General features: G+C 37.8%; 1 protein-coding gene across 2 annotated transcripts in view; it reads left to right on the top strand.

Annotated features, from left to right (window-relative positions):
- Window positions 1-14317, top strand: part of PLOD2 (procollagen-lysine,2-oxoglutarate 5-dioxygenase 2) — an 87528-nt gene that overhangs the window by 49439 nt on the left and 23772 nt on the right. For both annotated transcript variants that reach the window (XM_046677132.1, XM_046677124.1), the window contains exons 4-7: window positions 4239-4402; window positions 7530-7642; window positions 9561-9624; window positions 10916-11013. In XM_046677132.1, coding sequence (XP_046533088.1) covers window positions 4239-4402; window positions 7530-7642; window positions 9561-9624; window positions 10916-11013 — 439 coding nt within the window. The remainder of the gene's footprint in view (window positions 1-4238; window positions 4403-7529; window positions 7643-9560; window positions 9625-10915; window positions 11014-14317) is intronic.

The following is a 14317-nucleotide window of genomic DNA, read 5'->3' as shown; positions in this document are numbered from 1 at the left end:
TGTGGGAATTAAGAGGAAGGAAACGATTTTTCCATTTATGCTGATCAAGTGAGGTTTGTAGAGGAGGTGACATTCGAAATGGGCCTTGAAGGTGAATGCTTTGGACCTGATTGGGAAGAGACATGCTAAGCGGATGAAGCATCCTGAATAAAGATGTGGATGACAGGTCAAATAATTCAGTTTGGCTTTAGAACAGGCTATTTAATGGAAAGTTATTAATGTGAGGGTGATTCGTTTAGACTTCATTTTGTAGGCTGGTGGTTGGTAAGCTGTGGTCTGGCCCACTGCTTGTTTTTGTAAACAGTTATTGGAACACAATTATGCCCATTTGTTTACATTTAGCCTTTGGCCGCTTTGGTACCACGACAGCAGAATTGAGTTCTTGCAACAGAGACCATATTGCTCGCAAAGCCTAAAGTTTTTTCTGTAAAAGACTAGATAGTAAATATTCGCTGAATCCTGCTTTAAACCCTAGTTGAGGACCAGTGATCCAGTCTGGGAACTGGCACAGAATGGTTTTCAGGAGAGTTTGTCAGACAGTCCTTATTAGAAGTGGGGAGGGGGTGGGTAATGTGGAGGCATGTAGGGTTTTTGAATTAATCCAGTCCGGTGTCTTCTAGTGGGAATGAAGAGGATTTGAATGCTAAATAGATTACGTAGAAGGAATCAATAGGATTTGTTGAAAGATTTGATGAGAGGGGCCATGGAAAGGGAGGAAGCAAGGCTGAATGAAGGATTTCAGCTTGGGTGACTGTGGTGGTGTCACAAAAACAGAGAGCACAGAAGGACAAACACTTGTAAAGTTTAAATGACCTGTTAGAGATAGAACACTGACATGTCTGCTGGAGGACTCAGTATGACCACTTAATGTGGAACCTTATGGCTTTTGCAGGACCCAGGAATATTTACCACAGTTAGCGGCGGAAAATTTTATTTTATTCTTCATATTTAAATAGATCAAATTCCTATGAGAATTATTTTTATGACTGTTGTGGATTTGTTAAAAAATTTGACTATTTGCGTTGTCGTAGCCAAAGTAACTTTGAGCAGAAAAACTTTCTTGACCTTTGAAAAATTTTAAATTGGTTCAAAGAACTTTTCTAAAGTCCTTAACCACAGAAATAACAATGCCGCTTCTCAGAATAAAATGGGAAACTTTCAGCAACCTTACATTTTTATTCAAAGTCAGTTCTCATTTAAATTATGTGAAGATAACTTTTGCCTGTACATTTTGCTTTAAAATAATTGCTTTTTGTTATCAAGGTAATGCATGCTTATAAAATACAAAATTATAAAGCTAGAAGTTGCCACAGTGCCTGCTTTTCACGCTGTTGACTTCTGTTAATCATTTAGGAGATACTCTGAATACTGTATCCTTCCCCGGGGTTACAAGGCAGAAGACATTCGCTTTCCAAATGTGCATTTACAACTTTGAATACGTGATGCTACCTGGAAAATCTCTCAATCACTTTGGCCTGTCCTCAGTTATGTGGGTCTCTGACGTAGGAAGCTCTTTTTGCTGTCTCCAGACAATGTATTGGGGTTCCTCTACAACTTGGATGGCTTATGTGTCTCGCCCCTCATGGCTCAGATACTCATGGAACTAGTCTTACTTCCTAATCTTCAATATTAGGAAAATCCCCTGCTAGAAAAGACAGGATTATTTTAGGAGGCAGAAATCTAAAGTCATACTGAGGAAATCAGTTGTACTTATTTATAAGAAAAAGAGAAACTTGATATATTTTTGTAAATATTGTCTTGTGAAGTCAGATTAATCCAGTTTTTTAAATATACAGGCAGGGAAAAGTTGGTTTGAGGTTTTAGTCAGAACAAATTTATTCTGATTTAAAATTTGTCATACAACATATGTGTATCTTGCTAAAAATAAAATTATTTTAAACTACAGATTTGTATAAACTTAAGGGAGAGTTTTCCTCCTGCCTCTCCCCTTACGTTAGACCTTATCTTCTAGCAGCAATAATGTTAATTTTTGTTAACTTTATTGAATGCTTATAATTTGCCATATATTGTTCTTAATTTTTAATTTTTTTACAATAGCTTGATGAGATAGGTACTACTTTCTCCCCCATTTTATACATAAATTGAAGCATAAAGAGTTCAAGTAACTAACTTGTCTAAGGTTAACTCACATAGCAAGTGGCAGAGCTGGAATTAGAAATCCAACTGGCAGACTTCAAATTATATGCCCTGAGTCACTTTATTATTATGTTATTAACAGTATTAGCAGTTTCTTGCTTATTGATCTTAGAAAAGAGAAAAAACTATGTACCAAAATGTATACCTATAGAGATATGTTTTAATTTTGAAGTGTTATTTTTTGTAACTGAAATAAAAACAAGTGATACAATTTAAATCCTCTAGGACAATATAAATGAAATAGTCTATCTTTTTTATCTCACCCTTATTTTTTTAAAAATTGGCTAGGCATAATTACTAAATTTAGTTGTACGTCAACAACATTTTAATTTTCATGTTTTGTTTTGGTTTTACTTTTGATCCAGAAGTGGACTCTGTGGTGTGGGTGTGTATGTCAAGTATTTTTCACTTGTAAAGTCTTGTTTACCATGGAAGGGGAAAGGAAGAGAGAGAGAAGCAGAGGGCAGGCAACTTCCTTTTTGAAGCCCAGGACCTGGTATGACTGAGCACACTAGTTCCACTCACACTCCGTTGGACAGACTTAGTCATGCGGCCACATCTAGCTCCAGAATAGTCGTTAGCAGGACAGCCATGTTCCCAGTTAACAGGGCAGGATTCCATTATCAAAATAAAGGCATGGGAATGTGCATGGGGTCAGTTAGCATCTCTACCACAAGTATAAACTTGCACTGTTCTTGTTAAAGTAATTTTATACAATTTCATTGGGTTTTTAGTTTTATAGAGATGAGCAATAGTGTGTTTTAATTAATTAATTAGTTAATTAATTCATGAGGAAGATTAACCCTGAGCTAACATCTGCCACCAATCTTCCTCTTTTTGCTGAGGAAGATTGACCCTGAGCTAACATCCGTGTCCGTCCTTGCTCTGCTTTATATGTGGGATGCCTGCCACAGCATGGCTTGATAAGCGGTGCGTAGGTCCACACCTGGGATCTGAACTGGTGAACCCCAGGCCGCTGAAGCGGAACGTGTGAACTTAACCGCTGCACCACCAGGCTGGCCCCAATAGTGTGTTTTATTTTGATAAAACCATTCATATATAGAAAGTTATTAAATGTTGCCTGATACATTACTACTATCCTAGCATATTAACAAGCTCCTTGAGAGCAGGTCTGCCTGGGAAAGGCATGTGGAGCAGCCTCCTCCCTCCTCCGTTCAGATATCACAGCTGTGCATCAGGACTATTGGCTGTTAGGAAGACCTGGTGTTGAATTCAAGAGCATCTGTTTACTTTTATTGTTTGTCATCCGGATCTTAAGTCATTAAATTTATCATATTTGGAAACCTTTGGCCTTGAGGTTCTCTGATGTAAGAAAAGGTGCAAAAGAATCTGTGGTCGTAGCAAGAATGGAGAAAGTATGAAACAGATAGTGGCTTTTATGCTTTATATTTTATTAAGTTGTTGTGATTCTGTGAATTAACTATGAGGAATGAAGTCTCCAGAAAGGTCAATGAAACTATAGACATTAAACTATAGTGTCAATTTTACATAATTTCTTTCAAATTTATTGAGCTTTAAAAGGATGCATTTGTCTATACACTTCTGTTTTAGGATTTCAGGCTAAATAGTGATTCAAATATAAATTTATGTTGATGAATATTAGTAGTTGAACACATTTTGTCAAAGATAATGAAATCTTCAGAAATTATAATGGATGGGTACAAATTAAATTGAAACATGAGGCAGTTACAATGGCAGCTTCTGTCAGTGATTGTGTCTGTATTATTAAGGTATATAGCAAATTACTGACTTTTTAAAATTTTAACACTTTTATAATTTTGATTTTGGGGAATAAGTGATTTTTGAAAAAATATTGACTAGTACTAAAAAAGCTGTCTTTTATTTGAACTTCATTTGCCAGTGTAATGTAAACACTAATAATTTAATACAGTCTATACAATTTAAGTTGAAGGACAATTGTTTGGTGTACTCTGTAAATAGTTGTTATTAATCTTGTGTTGGAGTCTAAATTCTGACTTTTATTGGAAAGTACTTTTTGGTTTATGTGCCTAAATTCAGACAAGTGTACTTTAAAACTTCTTTTTTCCCTCATTAAACAGCTTTGATGTCATATTTGCTGGTGGTCCAGAAGAAGTTCTAAAAAAGTTTCAAAAGTCAAACCACAAAGTGGTCTTTGCAGCAGATGGAATTCTGTGGCCAGATAAAAGATTAGCAGACAAGTATCCCATAGTGCACATTGGGAAACGATACCTGAATTCAGGAGGTAGGTAAGACACTGGCAGAAAAGTTTAATGCAAGTCATAGTAAATTATAAATATTGATAAAACAACCTTTTTTTTTGTATATATAACTGTAGAATGAAGATTTAAATAACTGTTATCATCTTACAAGTATGGAAAAATTATATCAGTTTAAAATCCACATTGCATCTTATAAGTTGACAAAGCATTTTCCCATATATTATGTCATATGATGCTCCTAACAACACTAGGCACTGTTATTATTTCCACATGATAAGGGAGAAAACCCATGTCCTCCAAATTTAAGTGACTTCTCTAAAGACATTTGGTTGTTAAAGGGAAAACGACATGAATTTGGGTCTTCTCATTATAGTTTCATTGAGAATTTTCTATCTAAGGATAGTAGATTTAATAAGTTCCCTTAGGAAAAAGTGCAATCTACAATCTACAATCATGCAGCTTTAAAAAATAGACATTACTTAATTTTATCTAGATTTTAAATGTATTGGAGTAATGAATGATTGGTCTTGAAATCGCTAGTCAAAAAGATTCAACATTAAGTATCTGGGTATACTTAAAGTGCTGATTAGCTATGCTGCTGCAAATTAAAGGAACAAATTATCACATTTCCCCTCTCCCTCCAAAAAATGATAGAAAGTTTGACTTTGGACTTATCATGACTCCAAAATATTTTCCCTAGACTGAGATTAATGTAAATATATGGTCAGAAGACGTAACCAAATAGGATAGGGGGACATGTTAGAGAAACAAGTTGGGTGGAGATTGCAAGCCAAATTGGAAAAACAGATATTTTGGGTGATTTCCGTGTAAATTACTGATACCCTTCAGGATATTTCAAATAAATGTTCCTTGAGGTGGCAGCATAGCATGTCTGGATCCTAGGCTTCGCTCAGCCACTTAAGACAGCGAAAGCTTTAGCAAGTACTTTACTTTCTCAGTGAGATGCCTCAACCTGGCTCTATTCCCTGCACTTTATTTCAGCATCCCAATCCCAGAGTTGTGCGTTGGAACTTTGTCAGCCCACATGAATATTGCACTTCTGACACCTTAAATTCCAGTTTCTACTGCTAGTTTTAGCTCACGTTTACTCTCCATCTCAGTACATCTACAGTTAATGGTTTTTTGGATCTCTTGACTGTTTTATTTTTTCCTATAATCTCTCCACCACCTTTGGATTTTACTTCGTATTCAAGTCGGAGCCTACGCTTTCTCATATTGGTCACTCTGACCTCATTGCCTTAGCTGTCTTTCACCCTTAGATTTCCAGTTCGTGCACTGACAAAGCCTCTGCCTGGGAGGCTGCCCACTCTCGGCTGAGCACATGAATTGTGGATGCTGCTGTTTCTACCTCCAAACCGTCAGGCCTTCAGTCACGCAAGGCTCATTTTTGTAGCTTATCCTAAGTCCTAGATAGTTTAAAAACTGTGCAGCTATCGAACTCTAGGGTAAGTTTTATTTTATGTTTGTTAATTTTTCCAAACATGACCTGCATAGTGAAATATCATAGGTAAATTCATCTAGATAGTGATATATCTGCTCAGGGATCTAAATTTCAGATGGATACACAGTACTGTGCAAACAGCAGAAAACTACCAATGAGCGCCTTTGTGAGGAATTTTAATTAAGGAAAAGGTGTTTATAGGTGGGAGATGATACAAAGACATCAAAACATCATCCTTATGCCTTCTGTAGTCAAAATAGTTAAAGAGATGGTAGAAATTTAAATACAGTCGATAAAAGTTTATGTAATTTCCTGAGTGAGCTATTGAGAGTTGTTTAAAGAACATGGGTTTTGTTTGTGGGTATGTCATTTAGTTTAAAAAAATCTTTGTCATGGAGAGTAAGCGTGTTGCCTTATGAGGAAAGTTTAAGAATATTAGAAACTTTATTGTTGTGAAATAATATGACAGTTTAGTAGAAAAATAAAAATCATATACAATGCATGTCACATTCTAGGAAAATAGATATAATTTCTTTTTTTGGGATGTTTGAGATTTTTAAATAGGATAAGGAAACATAATTTTTGAAAACAGCAACATAAACCATTGGAAAATGTCATGTGTCGCTATGTGGATCTATTTTTTATCACAGAAGATTGGTCACAGAAATTAAAAAGTGCATTATTTTTCAGTGTTTTAGGATTTTTCTATTTGGCAAAAATAGCAAAAATGAACAACCGGTGATTGCTTTAGCGTGTCCATTTTGTCTTCTTTTCTCTAGGTAACAGCAGTAGTCCTGGACCTATTTCTTTTAATTCTTATTCCTAGGAGAAAATGTTAATTTTGAGGGTAAAAAATTAGGTTTCCTTTCATTTCACAGGAGTAAAATTTGTCCTTTTTTAAAAGTATTGCATGTCAGTGAAACAGCACAGCTTGGCTGCGTTTCTGAAATTCAGAGGAAGACTCGAACAGAGGAAAAATGATCCTGTTGTCTGTGTCTTTTATAGACAACTGTTATTGGCAAACGTAATCCTTATGCTCTAGGGCCAAGGGGAAAAATCCAATTTTAGACTTCCTTTCTCCAGACTGTGACACACAAAACCTAGCCAGAAAATGGTTTAGCAGGCACAATAATGACTAGCTCAAGTAAAGGAAAAATTCCCAAAATGTCCTAGATATAAAATTTCTTTGGGATGTTTGCAGTCAGTGACAAATCCAACATTCCTTTGATTGTGTTAGCGTCTCTGGCACTGACCTTAAAATCACTGTAGTAGAGATTTTCCTTTTTCAGAAACAGCAAATCCTCTACGAAGGATCCAAGAAGAGTATTTTAGAAGGTCAGAAAGAAAATTCTTCTGTCTTATTCTATTCTTTTCCTAGTAACTTTTTTTCCCTTAGGAACTTTGGAAAATATTAGGTCCCCTTTTTGTGTCAATTAATTTTGGGAATGTGTTTATTCAAAAAGAGTCTTTGATTTGCAATTCATAGTAAAATTCACTCTATTGTAGTTTATACATAAAACAAAGGACCCTCAAACTCCTATTTCTCTCACGGTGAGCCAGGAAATTCTAACCTAAGGATTTGGCCTAGAGGCTTTACAACTCTATACAATTGGCCAGTGGAATTGACACAGACACAAGTTTTGATCTTTGAATACTAAATCCTCTATTCTGTCTCTGTTGTATTGCAGGATTTATTGGTTATGCTCCATATATCAACCGTATAGTGCAGGAGTGGAATCTCCAGGATAATGATGATGATCAACTATTTTACACTAAAATTTATGTTAATCCACTGAAGAGGGTATGTGTAATAGCTCCCACTTTCAGTCTACCTCCTTATTCAAGATGGCTACTGGAGCTCCAGCCATTGTATCCATATTCTGGGCAGTTAAGCAGCAGAATAGTAAATAGGGGACCATTTCAGTTGTGTCACCTCTCTTTAGGTAGCATTCCTAGAAGTTTCACAAAATACTTTCTCATACTTTTCTTTCACTAGAACATATTTATGTGGCTATAGATACTATGCAAAGGAAATTTTGTTCTTTATTTCAAGCATATGTGTCCTACTGAAAATCTGAGTTCTGTTGGCAAGCGGGGGAACATTGAGGACAATAGCCATCTGTCATAGGCCCTGGAGAGAATACTCCTGAGATTGATTTAAATGAAACTTTGGAGAAAAGTAAAACCAAAGTTCTCTAATTCAAGAATATTTTTAATATATTTACCTAATATAAGTTCATATTTCACAAATTTACTGTATATAACTGACACAGTTCTAAAATTTACTGAGTTGTGTATCTGTGGGTATTGTCATTAGGAAATGTAAGATTTTAAGTATATTTTATAGTGAGTTTGTAACTGTAGCTGTTTCTTAGATAAATACTTGTCATCTAAGTATTTTCATTAGACATTAAATATTTAGTAAACTTCATTCTTAAAATGTTTACTTTTCTTCATCTCTGTTTTTTACTTTCCCTCTTGTGTGCCTGACACGCCAAGCCTAGGACTTATTCTCTCCTCTGGGAGAAGAAACCTCCTCTTGGCAAGAGTGCTGGCCCGTGCTGCTTGCTGCCCGTCTTCTTTTAGTGTAATTCAACTGTGAAAGTACCCTGAGACTCGTTGAGTTGTCTCTGCTTTAGGATGCTTCCTCTGAAATCTCACTGCTGGGCTTATAATAGTTTTAGTTGCATAAATCCTGTTTGTTTCTCTCTAAGCATAAGATTTTGTCTATAGCATGTGTCTTAGTCTGCTTGGTCTGCCATTCACAAAATATCATAGACGGGGTGGCTTAAACAACACAAGTTTATTTTCTCACAGTTCTGGAGGGTAGAAATCCGAGATCAGGGTGCCAGCACAGTCAGGTCCTGGTGAGGGCCCTCTTCCTGGCTTGTAGACAGCAATCACTTTTTTGCTGTGTCCTCACATGGCTGAGGGAGAGAGAGTAAACCTTCTGATGTCTCTTATAAGCGCACTAATCCCATCACGAGGGTCCCATTCTCATGAGCTCAGTTTAACGCTAATTACCTCCCAAGGGCCCCATCTCCAAATACCATCACATTAGGCTCCAACATATGAGTTTTGGAGGGACACAAACAGTGCATAACAGCAGGCAAAGACAATTTTTAGGAATATTCTTAAAACACTGTAATGTAGCAGAAAAACTGGTGCATTGAGAAGCATAAGGTTTGTAAAGCAGGTTAATTATTATGATTATGTTGATTAGTTACAAACTTATTATAGCGGTCAGACGGGTTATGCTCCAATGATAACCCCCAACCTCAACAGCTTAACACAACAGAGGTTTATTCCTCCTGCTACATGTCCAGGTCAGCAGGGCGTTTCTACTTATTGTGGTCATTCAGGGACCCAGGCTGATGGGTCATGTCCACAGGGAAAGAGCACACTTAGGGTCTCGAACTGGCAATTACATGCTCCAAGCGGAAGCTATTCATTTTACTTCTGCTAACAATTCTCTGGTCAGAACAAGTCAAAAGGTGGAGAAGTAGAAATATTCAGAGAAAAACTTAAATGCTTTACCATACCCTTTATCCTCCAATTTAATAAACTATAAAATTACATTCTTTCTGTCTTTTTGAAAAATATTGCTGGAATAATTTACATATAGGACCTTCAAATTTCCCCCCCAAACGATATTAACATGATAGAGTTGTTTGCTGTTTTTGTTGTCATTTTCAATTCCATTCTATTCTTATTTTTAGGAAGCTATTAACATCACATTGGATCACAAATGCAAAATTTTCCAGACCTTAAATGGAGCTGTAGGTATGCTTGCTAGATACCAAATTACTTGTGTGTACAAATGAACACCTGTGTTTTCAACTGTCCTCCCTTTTGTTGTATCCATTTTGGGTCTGTGACTAAGTTTGACATGTAGATATTGCAACTGTTAAAAAATATTGAACTTGAGCTTAGCTTGATATAGTTAAATTCATTCGGTTAAAATCATTTCCTAAGACTAGTGCAAAAAAGATAAACTTCTGGCCTAAGGTAGTCTAGAATTTAATGTCTCACCATCTGGGGACTGCAGATTTATTTACGAATTACCTGCACCTCATTTTTACCCCTTTTACACGTTTTCCAGTATAAGTTCTCTGTATTGTTACCCAAGAGTATTAGAGCATTAGAGTATTTTACCCTAGCTGAAAGGTAGCTGGTAACTGGGCATGCACACTTATGGATCTGTGTGTGTGTTGGGGGGGGGGGGGGGGGGTGCAGTTGCATGTGTGCGTGCATGTACCTATGCCTCTGTGTGTTTTCCTAAAGAGACGTATATCTTGATAACAATATATTAATACATTAAAATAAAAATATATTAATTAATTAATGCATTAATACCTTAAAAATTAAAAATATGTTGCAATTCAATACACTTCTTCAAGTCAGTTCATACAGTAAAAAGATTCTCAGAATATTTAGTTTGGAGTACTCAGGAAATATGAGGGAAAAAAGCTGAAAGCAAAAAAAAAAAACCCAAAACACTGTTGCTGCTCCCATTTGACTTGTGTATTCCTGGAGTTTGCATTAGTTCTGATTTTCAAGAACAGGAAATACTGTCAATGGTGGCCAATTGTAGAAGCCTTGCTTGTGCCTGGCAGCGTTCTATTCGCCATACATATATTGTTATTATCTTCATAATAGCCTTGAAAGTCAGGCAAGGAACTCATTTACAGATGAGTAAGTTGAGACAATAGTTTAACTGGTCTAGGATCACATCACTTTGAAGAGACAGAGGTAGGATTCCAAAGATGCTTTCCTTCCTCCAGACACCCCAGTGGCGTAGTAACTCACTTGCCAGTGCCAGGCTGGAGTAAGTGAGACTCTCAGACTGTCTATCTGTACCAGTCCCATCCTTCATTTTGGGTATCTGCTGACTTGGAGGGGTCCTGAGAGTGTTGCAGCACATGGCATAGTATGCATGAGAAATTTGGTAACAAGATATGTATATAGATAGATATGGCTATGTAGATAGCTATAGCTCTAGATAGACACATATGTACGTGTAAATACACATGCAATGTAAGTGACTAAAACCTGTTTTTTCTTTTTCACCCAGATGAAGTTGTTTTGAAATTTGAAAATGGTAAAGCCAGAGCTAAGAACGTATTTTATGAAACACTACCAGTGGCAATTAATGGAAATGGACCCACCAAGGTGAGTCACAGTGGCTTTTCCCTGTTTGCCTCTTTCTGGGAGGTAGACTGTGGAGTAATATGTAGAAGGTCCTCTTCCTCTTCTTTTTAAATATTTTTAAAAGGCTTTATTTTGGTGCCAACAATTTTTACAGGCTTTATCTTTTATGCAGTATATGTTATCTTATTTCATTCAGATTAATCAAACTGATGATTTTTCCTCAGCAGAGTAGTAACTTTTCATTCTATTTGTAACACGTTTCACTTTAGTGGTTAATAATAACAGCTACCTTGAGGGTTAGCCACGTTTCCCCCGTACAGAGATCCTGTCTGAGTAGGAAATGCTGAGGTCGTTAAGGGCCATTTGTTTCTCCTCAGTCACCATTTCTAAGTTAGCAGCTTTGCTAAGTGAGATGCGACTGAATAGCCAGAAAGCTTCCTCTTGCGTTTATTTTATACCAAGGTCGATGGTTCATGATCGACAAAGACTTAATTTGACTAATGAAATTTTGGGTGCTTTTCTGTTTCAAATATGTATAGTTGAGCTTGCTGAATTGTTATTGACTGCAAAATTTATAGATAAGTTTGTATTGCTGGTATCCAATTGAAATGGAACGTGAATTGTAGACGGTCATGTGTTGCTTCATGATGGGGATATGTTCTGAGAAATGCATTGTTAGGTGATTTCGTCATTGTGCGAACATCATAGAGTGTACCTACACCACCCTAGATGGTATGGCCTACTGCATACCTAGGCTATATGGTACTGATCTTATGGGATCACCGTTGGATATGTGGTCCCTTCACTGACTGAATGTCGTTAGACGGTGCATGACTGTATATGTACTGTGCCTAAAACAATGTTCTGAGATACTGAGATACCTAGTTTACTCATAAGTACCTAGAAAAGAGGTTAACAGGTAGATTTGCATTGCGGGAAGAGAGGATAGGGAGATGTAGTCTGCTGTTTGGAGGAGTGAGTAGTCTGAACTCCAGTGGAATACATGGAAAGAAATTCAGGGGAAAGCCCACATCGGCAGCTTCTCCACCATCAAAACGGAAGGTTCCCCTTCTCCTCTGGCTAATCTTTCCACCATCCTTTTCATCCCATTCCTGTCTCCTACAAATTAATCTTCTCCTGTGCTCTGCCTTCTCTAATCAATTTTCCCAGCTCTGTTCTCTCCTCATCAGCATTTTAAAGACCCTCAACTCTTTCCCATCCTATAAACAGAACAGAACCTAAGCCAACACAAACTGAAACATCCTCCTCAACCCACAGTGCCTTCCAGCCTGCATGTCTTTTCTCCTCCTCTTCACAGCCAAACTGCTTTGAAGTAGAGACATCCCACCGGCACCACTGTTCCTCTTCCCGCCACACCAGGAAGTGCTCCTGTCAAGGTCTCTTGTGACATTCCTGTTGGGTAGTAGACAGTTGTCTGTAACTTCACCCAAAGGTAATGTTTGACCTCGTCAATCCCCTTCAGTCCTACTTGAAATACTGTTTCCTTTTGTTTCCATGATGCTCTGCTGGTTTGTCTACTGATTTTCTGGCCTTTCTACTTAAATCTCTTTTTTCCTCTCTTTCTTTTTTTAATATACATTTTTAAAGTTTAGCACTTGCTGTGTGTGGAGGTCGGGGCCGGGGGTAAGCTCTCCCTGTTCCGATTTATTAAGTGTTCCACAGCTCTCCACGGAGGCCTCCTCCTTTTCTCTTCTACACACATTTCTGGAGTAATTTGCTTCATTCCCATGTCAGCAAATCCTCTCCTGACGCTGATGATTTTCAGATCCTTGCTGTGTGTCCTGTATCTTTCCTGAGCTCCAGGTCTAAATACACCTTTGGTAGATTTATTTCTGTGTCGTATAAGATCCAGAGTTCAAGATTTCCAGTTCTGCTTTCTCTTCCATCCAGTTGGTTAACCAGAACCTGGGTTTTGTTTTGGCTGTAGTTGCTTGCCAAGAACTTGCTCTTCCAAACCAACAGCTGTCCCTTCTAACTCTGGTGTGTGGTAGTTTATCTAATTTTCTCTGTGCCCAAAGCAGCTTCCTTAGTTCAGGCCAACTGCAACCTCCCACCAGGGGCAGCCACCCACCAGCAGCTTGGAACTGGAATATTCTGCTGAAGCAGAAACCAGATCACATCACTTACCTGTGTGATTTCCTCCACGGACCTGGGTATGCAGTTCCAAATTCTCAACTTGTCTTTAAGGCATTTTCTACATTTTGCTCCTGCTTTAGTGATAACCAATCTACCACCTTATCTACCCCACCACTCTTGATACCACAAATATCCATGCACACGTTTCTCATACTGTCATTCTCTCCCTCAGCTCCTGCCATACTGAGTGACTTTCAACGTCACAAACATTTCACGTTGCCTCTGTCTGCAAGTCCTCTGTACGTGCATTGCACTCACTCTGGAATCCCTGCCCTCGTTACGACCCACTGTACCCCAAGTCCTGTTCATCTTTAGGTGGTAGCTTAGTCTTTGCCCCTCAGGTCTCTGCATGCTTTTATAATACCTAAAACTTCTTCCATCACAATACATACCACATGCTGGATGGGGAAGGAAATTACATGTCTTTGTGTCTTCCTCATTTACTGGGCCTTTAGCCTAAGAATTACAGAAATGACATCTATCCTGTTGACTTTTGTTTTCCCAAGGTCAGCACATCTGTAGCGTATATTAGCCTTTCAATAAATCATAATTAAATGTCAGTGTCTATAAACAATCTAAAGACCTAGAATTATTCTTGGGAGTGGTAAAGCAGATATTTTTCTGGCAGGGCAAAAAAGTCTTAAAATTGCTGTAGGTTGCCATAACTATCCTTGAGCAAATTTGATAGATGGGCCAGTTTTGTCTCTGAAGCCCTTTACAGTGTGTGTGTGCATACGTGTGTACGCATGCGTGCATGAGCATGCTTGCGGTTTCTGTGTTAGCCATCTGTCTGATACCCTTGGCACCAGTCAGGCAAGTGCTGTTCTAACCAGACGTTGCTTGTAACTAAATAGTGTGCTATTTCTCTTTGGTAATGTAATATTTTAATCAGATTTAAATGTCTTTAAAGAGGAAGCTTGGTCCTGAGAATCTAGCTATTGTGGGTAAGGCCTAATGGTTTTCTGATTTCAAAGTGATCAATTCCTTCCAAAAATCCCCAGGAGAACACTGACTGGAGCTTTCCTAAGTGACTGAAGATCTCTCATAAGAAAAGGGGCGCTAATCCTTAAGCGTTTAGGAAGGCTGTGGGGACCAAGAAATTTGAAGTCTTCCGGGAAACATTCTCAGTTTAGGCTATCTCTGTTTCTGGGCTTTCAAGCAGTCTCAT

The sequence above is a fragment of the Equus quagga genome, chromosome 1 (assembly GCF_021613505.1).
Source record: "Equus quagga isolate Etosha38 chromosome 1, UCLA_HA_Equagga_1.0, whole genome shotgun sequence".
Taxonomy (NCBI): Eukaryota; Metazoa; Chordata; class Mammalia; order Perissodactyla; family Equidae; genus Equus; species Equus quagga.
This window is presented reverse-complemented; position numbering and strand designations above follow the sequence as displayed.